We start from the raw sequence: 15260 nt of genomic DNA on the forward strand, positions 1-15260 counted from the left end.
GCGCACCTATCTGCAGAGAGAGAGAGAGCGGTGCAGGCAGAGGAAGGTGGGAAGACATCGTGGATTCATCACCAGAACCGCTGCATAGCCTCGCTGCTCAGAGCTGCACTTAAGCCGATGGAGGCCGCATTCCTCCTAAAGGGCCGGGAGATGGGTGGTGACGGAGCAAAGACATCTCAGCCTCCGCTGCTTTCCTCTCAGATACTTTTTCTTTGTTGAGCGTGCCCCCCAAAGTGAGTGATCCGGAAATCACCTCCAAACCTCCGCACTCGGTGCGCGGGTAAGAGTCAGTGTGTGTGTGGAGGGGGGAGAGTGTCATAAAGCCTGCCAGCAGTCGAGCGTTTCTTCCGAGAGCGACAGCCGTCAATGAACTCACGAAAGGGAAATACGCATACACGCACACACACAAACACAATAAGCTGACCGGTACCGGAAGGAAGCAGACCAGCTTACCTAAGCAGAATGTTAACAAGAATTGGAAAGCAAAGGCGAGATGCCCTCACCTTCGAAAAGCTCGAGCAACAGGAAAGCCGAACACGCGTCGGTTGAGCGCACAGTTAGGTGAACGCAACGCCGCATATTCTCTAACCTCCGAGAAGGACGAAATGGGAGCATAAAAAAAGAGGCATCGACTACGTCTCGAGAACAGGCCTATATATATATATATATGGGAGCGTCGCCAAACAAAGATAGAGGGAGGCGAGCGAAGCATGTCGACACTGGATACTACGAGCACTATCAGCGTAGGCGCACATTCGAGGAAGGCGCTCTCCACTAGGCGTATCACTCTGCAAAGTGGCATGTGCTGTGCGTTTAAAAGGCTAAAGAGGGGGTTGGAGGGGCTCCCCAGTCAGCTGAGAAGTGAGCTGCGGGACGCCTACTCTGTCCCTCCACGCTTTCGGTGAAACGGGCGGGTGGGGGGCGGGGGAGCCTGAGGCAACACTGATTGGCACGGGAGGGGGGAAGGGGAAGCGAAGAGTCATCCGCAAGAGTACCATCCCTCCAACGCATGAGGAAGTCCTCCCGACAGCGCTCCTTCTCTTTGGCCGGCACAGTGGAGCGACAGTCTGCATCGTCCGTATACCGCAGCGCCATCTGGAAACAGGAGCCCGTCTCCCCCCCGTAGAGACGCGCCAACCCATTCCTTCAGCGCACTTGACGCATGCCGACTGATACGGTCAAGGCTGCCGCTCACGCCCTTGGGAACAGTGCTTTGTGGGCGAGAGTATTTCGACCAGAGAGTGCGGTGCCGCGAAGTCCATTTGGCTTTCCCACAGCATTACTTCATCTCAGATGATCATGCAGTCTGGCAAGGGTCCGCTATGGGTATGATCAACAGCAAGGGGAAGGGCCTCTGGCACGCCAGCACTGGCGTCTCGAGCCGCGTTCCCCTCCATCGCGCGATGACCACGACGTACGGATACCCGCGTGCCTCGCTTCCCTAGATTTAGGCTGCTGAAGAAAGAGGCCTGTGACTGTAAGTTCAGTGTGGGGCCAGAGCTCCGCAGTTGCCGTCGAAGAGACGACCCCGTCGACAATAGAGGGCCAGCAGCGAGGCATTGACTTCACCATTGCCGGCGCCGTGACATAAAGGAGCATCAATGAGGCCGACAGTGCTGCGGCGGACTATACTCAGTCTCCGTTCAATGAAGAAAAGGGCGGAGGAAAAAGTTCCGCACGCGCGCATGCGTGTGTGGCAGTCTGCCCGCGTGTATTCGCGTACATCCGCGCCTCAGCACCTTCGGTCCCTGAAAGCATGCACACCGACATCGTCGACTAGAGAGACGCAGTGGTCAGGCTCGCTCCTCCGGCAGTGCATGAAGGCGGTTGCACACATCAGTAGGCGCGACATAGTAAAGAGAGAAACGACTAGGAAAGAGTCTCAGCTGTGCAATAGAGAAAAATGGACACATCCCAGAAAGAATCGAGAGATGCTTCGCGCGCCCTCCTCTGCTGCAGAAGTTGCACTCTGGCCGAGACAGAGGGTGTCCATACGCCCCTCCCCCCTCCCCATAGTTCTAAACTGCTTCCCGAAAAGGGGGCGGTGCCGAGGTGATCTATCAGACTACTTGGCCGCGTCTCGCCACAGTCGTCGACCTCGAAAGAGGTGAAACGTCGCCGATTACCTTGTCGTCAGCCACAAGAGAGAAGCGACAGAAACAGCACATTATGAGCAAAACAAAAACAACAAAAGGAAAATGAAGCCAATGCACTGACAACGGATGCGGACATGCATGATGCACTACCTGAGAGAGAGGGGGAGGGAGGGAGAGGGGGAGAGAGGAAGCGGCACACCCCGCTCACCCGAAAGCCTTTGGGCGCTTTCCCCGGTGTCCCCTGCCGTTTTGCTTGTTTGCGTTGCATGTCAGACTCAATTGCGTGTCTGCAGCATTCACGTGAAAAGGCACCCGACACAACATCCACAGAGGAGAAAAGAACGATCGAAAGAAAAAAGAAAAGACAGAAGGTCGACGCCTTTCCCGTTTTTTTTATTATTATCGTCCCTTTCAGCATTTTTGATTCGGCCAACACCCCGTCGACAACCGCATACGCAGGCATCCCGTCCCTCACTCAACCTCGCTGCCGCACGGCTCCAGCCGGCCCATCTAGGACAACGCCGTCTCGGCATTGACGCGGAGCATGCACCGAGACCGGCTCCTCCTGTCTCGCATCGTCCTTTCTTATGGCTCTGAGCTGCGCTATCGGCGCCAGAGGCGCTTGGATGGACTTCCAAACTGCACCGCAAGTGAGCCTCGCGAAGCGAACGGCTCTAGGGCCGTCGATTGAATGGCAGCGTAGCACAGGCGCGCCCGCATAGAGGCGGAGGGGGGCAACGGACCGCCGGGTGGACGCCAAGCGAACCTGAACAGAGAAACGGAACCTAACATACAGCAAATAACAAAGCACGTCGCAGGAGAGCATCGGTATTCGACCGCCCACGACACAGACTGTCCGTGAAAGGGTGTGGAAAAAAAAGGCGTGTGCGGGTGAAAAAAGGAGAGGGTGAGAAGAGCAACAAGCAGAAAATAGAGAACCAAAAAAAAAGAGGGCAGTCGAGGGCGAGAGGAGAGAAACGTAGCGCAGGCAGGGCGACTGCGTGAGACACGAGGGGCGGAGAGGGGCCTGTGAAAGGAGGGTGACATCAACTACAGTCAACGCATTACACAACGGAAAACCTGCGTACGAGCACCGGCATATATATATATATATAACAACGTCAACAAAAGAACCCGCAGATCTGCCAGCGCCTTCAATGAGCATAAAGCTCGGCATCTTAGCGAGACAGCCTGCACTACCCCACACCAGCCCCACTCTTGTCCTCTCTACAACAGAGGCGCCAATGAGCACAACAAGCCGTCAGGCGTCGCTGCGACACACGGCCGCGCCAGAAAAATAGGAGAGCAGGCAGTAAAGGCTCTACAGGGACGAGCGGCAAAGCAACAAGGAGAGAGACGGGGGAGGGGGTCGAGGCCGCAACCACACCAAGGGGGGCTTTTAAGAAAGACTGAAACCAAAGGGGGGGCGCCGCCATGTGGAGGATACCTTCTAGCTCTGCCAAGAGTGGCCCCTCTCTCACAGCACGCTGATACCGCGTGTACTGCCGATGAGCAGGCAAGTTGGCGCATGCCTCAGAGTGCGGGTCTCGCCAAAAGTGACGCTCCCGCTATGTACCCTTCGCCCGCGAGAACAGATGAAGGAAAAAAGAAGAACAACGAGGGCGAAGTGATATTGGCAGCGGCATTTCGCTGCAATATATAGAGAGAGGGATGAAGTTGTACCGTTGCACCTCAGAGGCCTGCCTCCATCACGGTGCGCTGAGGAGGGCTCGCCGATACAGTCAGGTCCAGCCACACAGAGAGGGCCTTGGGCGAAAGAGGCTACAAGTACGGAGATGGCCAAGTGTGCCTCACCCAGCGAATACACAGGGGCATGCTGTTTGACAGTGAGAGAGAGGGAGGGAGGGAGGGGGGCAGCGAGGGAGGAACGCGTTGCGCCAACTCTTGCGATACCGGCGAGCGTGATAGAAAAAAAGGAATCAAGAAGTGGTCATGGGCAAATAAACAAAGGGCGCCAGAATGTCACAACAGCCCTTCCACCACGATTCCTACCTCTGTCACCCGGCGGATAGGGTTCCGCCTAAGCTCTCTGTGCTTGCCGGGGGCTGCTGTAGTACTGGGATGCACCGTAAAACACGCTGGAGGTCTGATGTCGGTAAAATTCAAGTGTGTGAGCCTCTTGCTGATTCCTGCGGTGCGGCGCCTGCTGAGCCGATGATACGGAGCCCGGGTTACCTACAGCCTCTGCCCGCAGCCCCACCGGCTCCTGCGGGTACTCGACGATCACATATCCGCCGCACGCGAGGTCCTCGGGGAACGCGACCACCTCACTCCGCTCCCACTGCTCGGAGGTGGGGGAGTACTGGGCCGACGCCGGAGGTTCGCCGCCCGGGGCGGTATGAACGCCTCGGCTCCGTGCCGTCGTCCGGTGGGTACCGTGACGATTCGACGAGTTAGGGCCGCTGGCGAGCGCACCAGACGAAGAGGTTGGGACATCCACCCGCACGAGCTCACTCTCGTACTTCCGCAGAATGCTGGCGTCTTTGATGACCGCATTCCCAAGCACTGGGCCGCCATGAATGGTGTTTACCTCCACCGGAATTGCCTCTGGCAGACGATCACGACTCCGTCTATTGCGCCCACGCAACGCTTCCCTGTTCACCCGTACCTCCGCATTTCGTGCCGCCTGCTCGGCGAACTTTCGCCTGTTACGGATACAGAGACGCAGAAAGGTGGCGAGTCCACCAATAAATATGATAATGACGACGACCGTCGCCACGAGGACAAACGTATTGTGACTCTGCATCGGAGCAACCTCAGTGAGGAGAGAGAGAGAGTTGGTAATGGCAGTGCGGCTCCAGGGAGAGCAGAGGCAGCAGCACGAGATGCGTCTCCTAAGGGAAGGAGAGGGAGGGAGGGGAGAGGAAGAGGAAGCCCGATGGCACAGAGCGCTTGGCAGTAGTCTCTGAGTGGCTTTGAGGGGACAGACGGATTCGCACAGACCAGCACGCGATGGCGCTGAAGGGCGTCACGGCAGCAGCTCGATAACAGCACGTCACGGAGATGATATCGTGAGCCGGCTGCTGCCCAAGATAAGAGAGACGGGCCTGCCCACGTATCTGCGTGCGTATCACAGGTGCTTCACTTCCCCGAGTGGCCGAGGGTGCAGCGCCTGTGTGTGTGTGTTGTGTGTGGGTGTTGACGCAGCGTTTGCATGCAAAATGTGAGGCGGTCCGATGGCCCAATACCAAAGTGTAGTGAGTGTGTGTGGGGAGGAATGGAATGAGATGACAGAGAGGAGCGAAAGTGTGGGGGAGGGGAGGGGGCGGCACGGCACGGCAGAATTCGCCGCAAACCCCTTCTGCGGAGGACGCCATCCGTTTAAGTGGGCCCCAGAGACGGCGCGCTATAACCTTCGAGGTCGGAGCTATTGGAAAAGCCTGAAAGGTGCTATCCACTTCGCCCGCCTTATCGTCAGCAACTGAAGCTACTCTCGTGCCACTGTCGACCGCACTGGACACTCCGCATACGGAACAATAGAGTGGAGGGAAAGCAGATATTCAGCCCAAGGGAAGAAGATACTGCAGCGAGGACTGTCCCGAGAGAGGGTGCACCGTGCATAGAGAATCAAGGCGCTTCCATTTTCCCTCTGGGACAAGCAAGAAGAAGTAAGGGAGGCACAGAGCACAACCGTTCGTACTCCATGGCCGCCGCTTTGAGCCCCTCCCCCTCCCCCCTCACCCTGTCTCTTTCACACAGACAAACACGCACCTCCTCCCCCTACTCTCTGCCTCGTTTCTATGTCCCTCTGAGTGTATGCGTGTGTGCGTGTGTGTGCGAGTATGCATATATTAATATGCCATTCCTATCGACTGCCAGCCAACCGCGCCGCAGATGACGGACTCCCGGGGACACTATAACGCGAGGGAGTCAGCCACAGGGAGGGGCCGTGAGAGCGTCAGTGGGAACATGGCAAAAGAGTGAGGGAGATAAATCGGGAAAGGGGAGGGGCTGTGGCACCGATGTCTCTCTGTCACGTCGCGCACAGCCTCTTACCCCTCCCCCCGCCTCGTCCCCCTTTTGTGTGCGCTCAGAATCGCTGATGTTGGCGCCTGTTGCCTTCCCTTTTTTGATGAGCAGTGGAGCACTGACGTGACATGTGGAAAGCGGAAATATTTTCAAAGAAAGAAAAACAGCGCGTATTCGGCTCGTTTTGCTCGCGTCGGAAGCCCTTCGCCCTCACGCATTCGAAGCGAAGGGCATCTTTAACGACACGCCCCCGTGCAGACAAACACCGTTGGCCCTCCGCATCTTGTCCCTGCCCTCCTCTGCGCTTCCGTGCAGCACAGCTACACCAAGGGAGTCGAACGGCGGCAGGGGAGGGACGTTGAGGCGCAGCAAAGAATGGCACGGAGTTACAAAAAAAAAGATGAAGAAAATGCGAGATTCGTGGACATTGCCGAGCGCTAACGCGAACACCGGTAGTCACCTCAGAGGCAAACGCAGCCACGCCATCACAAGTTGTCGCGTGCTGTGCACTTCGAATCGCTTTGCTGTGTGCGTGGGGGGGAGGGGAGAGGGAAAGCACTCCTTCATGGCGAAGAGAGGGAGAGATGGGAGGTGCGCTCTCGTTCGAAGAGGGCCATCTCGTCTCACGTACTTTACTTCGCGAAAGAGTTGAGGAGTCGAACCACGACGAGGTAGCCAAACGGTACCTGAAGAGCTTCTCGCTTCTTGGCACTGCATGCGAGAGGGCGAAAAAGAGATATAGCGTAGAGGCGTTGAGGGTGCCCGGATACCCACAGCGTCGATGACGGCGCAAGCGCAAAAGAGACGGGCACAGAGAGAGAGAGCTGACCCTCTTTGACGTCCTGTGCGAAACAAAACTGCGAAAGCGGCTACCTTTTCCTGACCGTAAAGGAGATCAGACGACGGCAGCGTCCGCTGTGAGCGAATGAGAGGCTGTGGGGTGGACGCTTTGGGAAGTGCTGTACACCCCACACGAGGAGCTGTGATAGGCGAACCTTTCAATGGGAAAAAAAGGAGCAAAAAAAAAAACGCCGCTTTCAGCGTTCAGCAGCGATTTGTGCCTTTGCATCCCTGTGAGATGCCGGGTCGATGAGCGTGCCGGACCGCCGTGCAGTCTCTCTGAGCGGCTATTATCTTACTTCGCCTTCTCCTCGATGTGGCCGTCGGCCGCCTTGTTGTCCTCCGCACGCTCCTGCAGCTCCTTCAGCTTGGGACTGATGCAGTTAATCTGTGCCCAGTAAAAGCAGAGCACCATCGCAATGAACAGCAGCAGCCAACTATTGAGGCAAGGAAGAAACTCGTTGCTCGATTCCATGGTGGAGGACTTCTGTGATAGACGTGAATGATATACAGCGACGCTGCTCCAGAGCGGCGAGTCCACTCGACCGCGCTTCCCTGTCACTCTGAAGAAGATGCGACGAGCCCGGCGAGTCGTGCACGAATGCGCTTGACCGCGGTGCAGCTGCTCGGTATCATACAGTCTCTCATTGCATTCTCAGTGATATGATCGAAAGCGTTCAGATGGCGGAGGAGAAGGCGAGCACAAGTGCAGCGCGGCGGAGCATGGAAGACGGTTCGGTGTGCCGGGAGCGCATCCCTGATGTCTGTCCGCCATCGCTTTCATCGTATCAGATGCCCTGCGCACCACTTCCGAATAAGTCGTCCGAGGAGCCGCCAAAGGCACCACATTTTGGGCATATGTTTTAGTCTTTTCCTTCTGTGGAAGCGCACACGTGCAGTTTTCAGAAGTGATGCGCAGTCTTCTCTGAAACGCTAACAGATTGAGGGGGCGGGGCGGCGGCGGTGGATGGAAGGGGGCAGTGGACAGGGACGCCAAGGTTTGAAGGGGACACATTACCTGGACATCCTGTATCACTCATGGAGACGTAAGAGTGAGTGAGCAGATGTCGTGGAGTAAACACGAGCACGCCACCCCTTCCCCCTTCTACACACATAAAAAAAACATGGCGATAAAGCAGCACTGCAGAGCGAGGGAGGCCGCCAGTTTGGAGGCTCTGCTCGAAGAGGGGTCACAGCTGTCGGGCAGGTCGACACCTTTTTCCCGGGAGGCAGCCCTCTTTCTCATTGTTCGGGCAGCCACAGAATTCCAGGCGCGGACTGCGCAGACGTGGGCATCATGTAACGCAGTGCGCCGACGGCCAACCGCGCAAGGACATGCGTAAAAAAGAGAGAGGCCCGCTGTTTAGGCACGGCACGAATTCATTAGCCATTCATGATGGCCTGTTTCTGGTCACTACGCTTTCAGAGGGGGGTGAGTGGATGGAGGGATGCGTGGAAAGCGATGATGTGCCAAGGGATCGGAGGCAGAGGGAGAGGGGGCGTAAGAAGTTGTATTGTCGAAAGATGCGCCGGGCGACAGTCGGGCAGCACGAGCCCTCGAGACCTGGCGATACGCTGAGCGGTCAGCTTCGAGCCCCACCTCGGAGCCGAGGCCGGGACTCGTATGCCAGCCGCACGCACGACACCCGTTAGCCCCGTCCAGAGGCGCTGCGCGAGCTTCGTGCACAGAGAGAGAGAGCGACGGCTTCCCGGCGTACATGTACATACCTTCGCTCGTCGGGCCGGCGTTTGAGCCCCAGCCGCTTATCATCCTCAACGGAGAACGCCCCAGCACGTGCATGGGCGCGGCGCATATCGGCGAGCCCAACCCCAGCGCGCCGGTTCAGTAGCGTCGCAGACACCATTACATTAATCCACCAACCACTACCAGCCGCGCGACTTCACGACACTCCTGAGACAGTGTCTCGACGCGCATCCGCGGCTCGTGAAAAAACGTGTCCAGCCCTCCTCCTCCTCCCCCCTCAGTACACTTTTCCCATTGCCGAAGTCCATTCGTTCTTTCCTTCGCTCTCTCTCGTTTCGTCCTCTTCCGCATAGCGCCATTACCGCCTCACAAGTTTCCAAGGATGTGCATAAAGGAGGCGTTGTTGCCGTGCTCTTCCTTGAAGCACTCGCACAGCTGCGAGTGCTCCCGCAGCGCCTGCGTCAAGACCTTGTCAGGCAGGTTCACGAGGAAGTTGCTGCACTCGCGGTAGTAGCGCTCGGTGAAGAGGATGACGCCCTTCCACAGCTGCGGGTCCGTGTCCCACACGGAGGCTCGTTCTAGCGGCGTTAGGATTGTCTGCACGACGAAGTGGAGGAACTCTACGTAGCGGCTGCGCAGGAACAGTGTGGCTGCTTGCAGGACTGTCGCCATGAGCTGTGATGGGATTGGAGGCGGATGCATGAGCTGCCGCAGCGCCTTCTCCACCTCTGGCGGACCGTACAGCCTCTCCAGAGTCGTACTGTCGAAGGTGCGCGTCAGCTCAAAGCAGAGGTTGACCACTTCCTTCGTTGTGCCCACGCTGATCGGCGGCAGCTCCTGCTTCTTCTCCTTCCCGGCCACCGCACCAGCGAGGGTCTGCTCGCCATCGTGCATGCCGTCGAGAATGCCTCCAGTCGTGTTGCCTAGTGCCTCTCCATGGGGCGAGTGGGCGAGCATGGCGGAGGCAAGTCGGGACTGGCTCTCCTGTGGGGCACGATGCAAGTAAACAAAGAAGTCCACTCGTGACAGTCCGCGCGGCACACCGTCGTGGAAGGGGACAGGACACTTGACGAGTACCTCTCGCAGCACCCGTATCTGGAACGCTCGCAGCTCCGTCGCCTCCAGCACATACGTCCGCTGCGTCGCGGAGAGCCGCTGGAACGCGTCGTGGTAGTGGCGCTGGAACTGGAACTGCACCTGCAGAAATAGCAGGAAGGCGTTCAGGTACGTCTGCCTCAGCTCTGCCGCAGAAAGAAAACTAAGGAAAGGGGCCACGTATCGAATGTCCAGCAGAAAAACGGACTGGGTCGAGTGGCCGAGTGGAATGCCGCTGAGCTGATACATTGCCTTCGCGTGGCCCACGACAGTGTTACTGATGTTGCGCAGCACTTCCAGAGTGACGGTCGACGATGAATGGTTCGCAGCATCGATGCTGTCAGAGGTCGCCGCCGTGGTGCTACCCGCCGCGTTAGCCTCCTGCGCCATCGCGCCGAGCTGCTCCCGGACCGCCCACAACATTGACTGGACGAGAGGTCGCGCCTCGCGGCAGCGCTTGCGCAGCAGTGGCATCACAGACGCCACGAAATTGGAGGGATCCGTCTTGACCAGGTGCTGCGTCATGCGACGCACGTCGGCGTTCTCTGGAAGCAGCTGCATCATGAGGATGTTGCCGCGCTCGACGCACTGCTGAAAGACTTCGAGTAGGGCAGGGAAAAGCTCGCGAGGCTGTCGGGCGCACAGCATTAGAAAAAGACCGAGCCGCCGGTTCAGCACGCCTGACATCCGCGCACGGTCCTTTGCTGTGGTCTCGTCTGTCTCACCGGCGGCCGGCGCTGAGTCGTCCGCATTCGCTGCATCGCCGCTGTCGTGGGGGCGCTTCAGCTTCGACGAGGACGCGCATTGATAAGCCGGAATGGCGAAAAGCTGCTTCTTTGCGTACCGGAGCAGATGTCCCTCCGCTGTTCCGTCCATCACCGGCGTACCGTGAGGCGTGGTGGTCGCCAGGAGCTGATCAATCTCCTTGATGGCAAAGCGGCGCGCGTAGTCATGCGTGCTGAGACAGAGCTGCAGTAAGATGTTTACGGCGCAGGTGCGGTACACCGGCCGCCGCACCGCCAGATTACGCAAGAGCCACATTCCAATCACACAACTCGCCTTGTCGGTGGAGAGGCAGAAGTGCTTGTAGAGGTGATACCACACATACCGAGTGAGCACGGGAGCTTGCAGCAGGACATCTAACAGAATGAAGTTCAGCCGTGCCGTCCGGATAAGCTCCAGCACGCGGCACAGCATGTGGCTATATGTCGACGGGGCTGCCACGGTGTCGTTCAGAAAGCTGAAGACCGGCTCGCCAGTGGTGAGGCGACCGCCCGCCGCGGCATCCTCCTCCGCGGCGCCACCGCCCCCCTCCGGCTCCTCACGGGGCCGCTTCCTAACAACGTTCTGGCTGGCGCGGTGAACGTCGTCGTCGTACAGAAAGGCGATCGGACTGTCCACTTCAATGGAAAAGTCGGCTTTCGTCTGAATCAGCTCGCCGCCAGCGTTAAGGCCGGCTTCTTCCAGGCCGCTGCCGTAGTCCTCGCCGTGCGCCGCCGTCGCGCCTCCTCCCCCAAGGAGCAGCCCACTGCTCCACGTGGCGCTCCGCTCGTGCATCGGCGCCTGTGTCGCGTAGTACATGAACAGCACCTGCAACGTGAGCTGGTAGTAGGAGCTGGCGAGAAACAGCGAGGCCACATCGGTGCTCGGGTTGGCAGTGATGCTACCGCTCGCGGCGACCTCCTTCTGCGCCTGGGCCCGCGTGAGCTCCTTGCGTAGGTGCAGGAGAAGCTCGTCCATGGCGCTGTCGGCCAGCGACGGAGGCAGCTGGACGAGGCAGCGCGATATGAGCGCCTGCGTCAGCCGGATGCGCGCCTCTGCCTCGCCACGCACATGCTGGTACGATCCGAGAACAGAGCTGAAGGCGGCACGCTCCAGCCGAGAGCGGGCGGAGACTTTGCGAAGGATCTGCATGCCACGCGTGTGCAAGGCCGCGCTGTCTTTCACATGCTCGATCAGCTTTCCGGCAGCGATCGCCTCCACACCCTGCCGTTCCATCTGCCGGAGCTTCTCCACCTCCTCCCTCTGCGCCTCGTAGGCAGCGGCCAGCTGCATCTTCTCCAGGCCCCGGCGATGGAGCTCCTGGATCGCGTCTTCGCTCAGGAAGTCCATGTGCGAGACCGTCAGCATCACCATGTCCACCAACGCGGATGCTGTAACAGGGCCAAGGGACGTTTTCAAGTACGCCTCGCGGCGACCAAGGAGGGTGTCGCCCTCTTCGTCGTTGAAAAAATCGTAGTCGTTCTCGCCACCGCCGGCGCCCCCTCCACTTGTCGTGAGGTGATGAGGTGGGGCAAGAACACGACGGCACTCGCGAAGGCGGCCCGCGTCACCGCTCTCGTCCCCCCATGCCAAGGGACTTGAGCTGCTGTCCTCCACATTTACTCCTTCCACCTGGGGGTTGCCGACCTGCTGCATCGAAACGGCGCAGCTTACCGGATTGGCGACAAATACAGCACCGCCAAACGCCGAGACGGCTGCCTGTAGGCCACTAAAAGCAACCTCGCTCACCAGGGACACCTCAGCCATCGTGCCATTTTGGTTAGCGGTGCATGCGACGCGACGAAGCTGCAGCCCGACGCTCAGGACGCGCTGCAGGCTACGCTGGACGTGGTATACGCGGAACACGTCCCTCTTGGCGCCCCTTGAGCCGCCGCGACCGTCCCCGCCGCCCTCACGGCCTGCCCCTTCCCTTTCCATGAACTCCATCTGCCGGTGCTGTTGCAAGGAAATGTACTGCTGGGCGAACTTTAGTAGCGCCTCCACCGTGAAGGCAGCGGCTCGCGAGCACAGCGACTCGAGCCATCCGCCAACCGACTGTCGCGTGGAGGAGGACGATTGGGAGGCAATGTGCGAGATGGCCCAGAGCACATCTTCCACCTCCTGTAAGAGAGCGCTGAGAAGAGTCGGTGACGTCTTCTTGCCAGACCGACCGCCACCGGCGATACTTGAGGCTCGGCCGTGCGTCCCCGTGAGCGGCTCCTGCAGTGCTGTGCTCAACGGCTGCAGCATGCCTTCCACAGCAGCCTCCAGCTCTTCCACAATGCGCTCGCCGGTTGACGCCGAGTCGCCACCAGCCAACGCCCCTAGCAGAGCCCAGACGCTGCTCTGCAGGCTCCTTCGCGCGTACTCGTACGATGTGACGCGGCGCAGGCTGTCCATAGACGTCGTGAAGCGCTTCACCACGATCTCACGCAGGGAGTGCAGCTCCGACTCCAACGAGGCCCGCGTTGTCTCCGCCGCCGCGTCCTCACCTGCGCCAAATTTCGCAGCGGGCACAGCGACGCTGCCGGCGGAGGGGAACACAATCGATGTCGCGTACGGGAAAAGAGCGATGGCCGCGCGGCTCCAGTACGCCAAGACCGCTGCATTTGCCGTCGTTGCCGTCTCGCTCAGGAACATGGACAGCAGCAGATAGTCATCCGGTGTGAAGGCCCACTGTGGGTCGGTAGGGGGGGCTGTGGCTACGGACCTCTCGACTTGGTTGCGCCAAAACGTGCAAGTCACAGGTGCCGTAGACGCATCGGCGGAGCAGGTGTAGCGAGCGTGCACCGACTCCAGCACCTCTGCGAGGCTGCGCATTACACACTGCTTCTGCAGCACTTCTCGGTTCGTGCCGCTGTGACTATTGTACGCATCCAGAAGCAGCTCTATGTTTTGCCGCGCCTCGCCCACGTTGTGGAGATTTCGGAGGAACGTCTTCAGATCGAGCGCGTCCACTGCATCCGCTGACTCGATAACGGTCGCGAGTGTGTCCATCGCTGCCGCTGTGAATATTATCGACAGCTTTCTGTGCGGCCTGGCAGATTGTCACTTTTGTGTGCGTGTGTGTACGTCTCTTGTAAATCGCAGGCGAGCGCCGCAAGGAAAGAGGGAGAGGAGAGAGAGAACAGGGCAGGCAGCGAGAAGGCCGTAGGCTATGGCAGGAGCACGCACTGAGAGAGAGCACCCGAGGCGTTTCGTTTCCTTGCTCAGCACATCCCATGGACAGACGGCCACGCATGCCACAAACGTTGACCTCCTCCCCATGTCGACAGCCCGTGAACAGCCGCAGAGCGTCAGCGAGCGGTGTACAGCCTCCAACGCCGCTCCCCCAAAACCAAAGATGTGAGCGCGCGACATGCCCTGTGACATACACAGGGCTCGACGTCCTTTGCACACTGCTGGCGGCACGTGCACCCACGCAGTCCTTCTCTCGCTCCTTTGGCCTCCGCGCTGGGGAGGGAAAGAGAGGTTTGATGGCCAGAAGCACAATCACGATGACCGACTGCGGTCGGCAGTGTCACGCAGCGAGTAGTGCTCCACACGAGTAAGTGGACGTAGCCGCGTCGGCCGGAGAGCAAAGAAGGGCGTGAGCCATCACACCGACAGCGAATAGCGAAAAAAAAAAGGGACGCAAGCGATCGAGGAGAGCAACCAAGCACAGAGGGGAGGCCAAAGACATCGAGAAGGGGGAGAGAGGAAAAGTGTGGGGGGGAAGGGGGGAAGAGGTGACCACAGCACAAACGAAGAGGTGCCACGATGCCAGTGTGTTGCCCATACCTCTTCCCAAGATGAGTCCTCCTCCACCGCGTAAAATGTGTGTGTGTCTGTGTGTCTCGAGGTTGGTGATGGTGGGGAGGAGGGGGAGACTCAAGGGCAAATAGGGGAGGGAGAAGGGAATTCTTTCGTTCTTTGCCGATCTTCACCGGCGGCAGTGACACACACACACACACAGACACTCAAACGTCAAACAAAAGCGGGGGCGAGAAGGGGAAGCGAAAAAAGAAACGGAGGTGGTGTGGTGGTGGCAGTCCGGGGGGGGGAAGAATGCGGGGAGGTCAGGGCGTCGCTCACACACACACACTCACTCGCTGAACAGAAGCAGGAGGGCAGCCGTGCGGGACACTCACTCACACACAAAAAGGGGTAAGGGGTGCGAGGCAGAGCAAACAGCAACGGCAACAACACAACGGCACATTCTTGCTTGAGACTTCCCGCCTTCATTCCGCGCATGCGCATATGCTTCGCAGACAGATAACGCGCAGCAGGGCGCCGCTGCCGCCACTTCCGGCGGTACGGCAGGGGGCTTGCGAGCACGCGAGTCACTCTGGTCCGCTTCTCCTAGTGCTGACGTAATCAGTCCTCCCCCCTTGTTCTCTCGGTCATCTCTTTTCCCCACCCACTTGGAAAGGTGCACTGCGTCTAAGCGCGCGGCCCACAAGGCAGCATCGCTTTCTGCGCCCCTTCGACCAGTCGTCGGATCCTCTCCTCACAGCACAGCCGAGGGTACAGAGAGAGGGGGAGGGGAGGGGGAAGCCGCGGGGCGGAGAGGGGGTGAGGTGATCGGCGGCAGCGGTGGAAAAGAAAGGTGGGCGCGAAGAGCTGTCACATGATGGGGGCTCGACTGTCGCTGCCATGTCCACACGGTCACACCGCGGACCGTTACACTGTCATCGCAGTCACGACAAGAGCAATGCCGCATACTCCTTCTGGCAGACTCGCCAGCGCAAGTCGCACGCAGCCCTGAAGAGACACAAGCACGAACCGTAGAG

The 15260-nt window shown here is 59.1% G+C and overlaps 2 protein-coding genes across 2 annotated transcripts; both read right to left on the reverse strand.

Moving 5' to 3' along the window:
• Positions 1-4137: 4137 nt before the first annotated feature.
• LSCM1_01545 (uncharacterized protein) lies at positions 4138-4863 on the reverse strand (the record flags this gene model as incomplete). The annotated part of the gene is made up of 1 exon (XM_067319151.1): positions 4138-4863. One exon carries the CDS (start codon positions 4861-4863, stop codon positions 4138-4140), a length of 726 nt encoding a protein of 241 aa, XP_067176430.1.
• A 4134-nt stretch (positions 4864-8997) lies between these two features.
• On the reverse strand, positions 8998-13485 carry LSCM1_01546 (uncharacterized protein; the record flags this gene model as incomplete). Its single annotated transcript, XM_067319152.1, has 1 exon — positions 8998-13485. One exon carries the CDS (start codon positions 13483-13485, stop codon positions 8998-9000), a length of 4488 nt encoding a protein of 1495 aa, XP_067176431.1.
• Positions 13486-15260: the final 1775 nt, after the last annotated feature.

This window comes from Leishmania martiniquensis, chromosome 31, assembly GCF_017916325.1.
Source record: "Leishmania martiniquensis isolate LSCM1 chromosome 31, whole genome shotgun sequence".
NCBI classification, from domain to species: Eukaryota; Euglenozoa; class Kinetoplastea; order Trypanosomatida; family Trypanosomatidae; genus Leishmania; species Leishmania martiniquensis.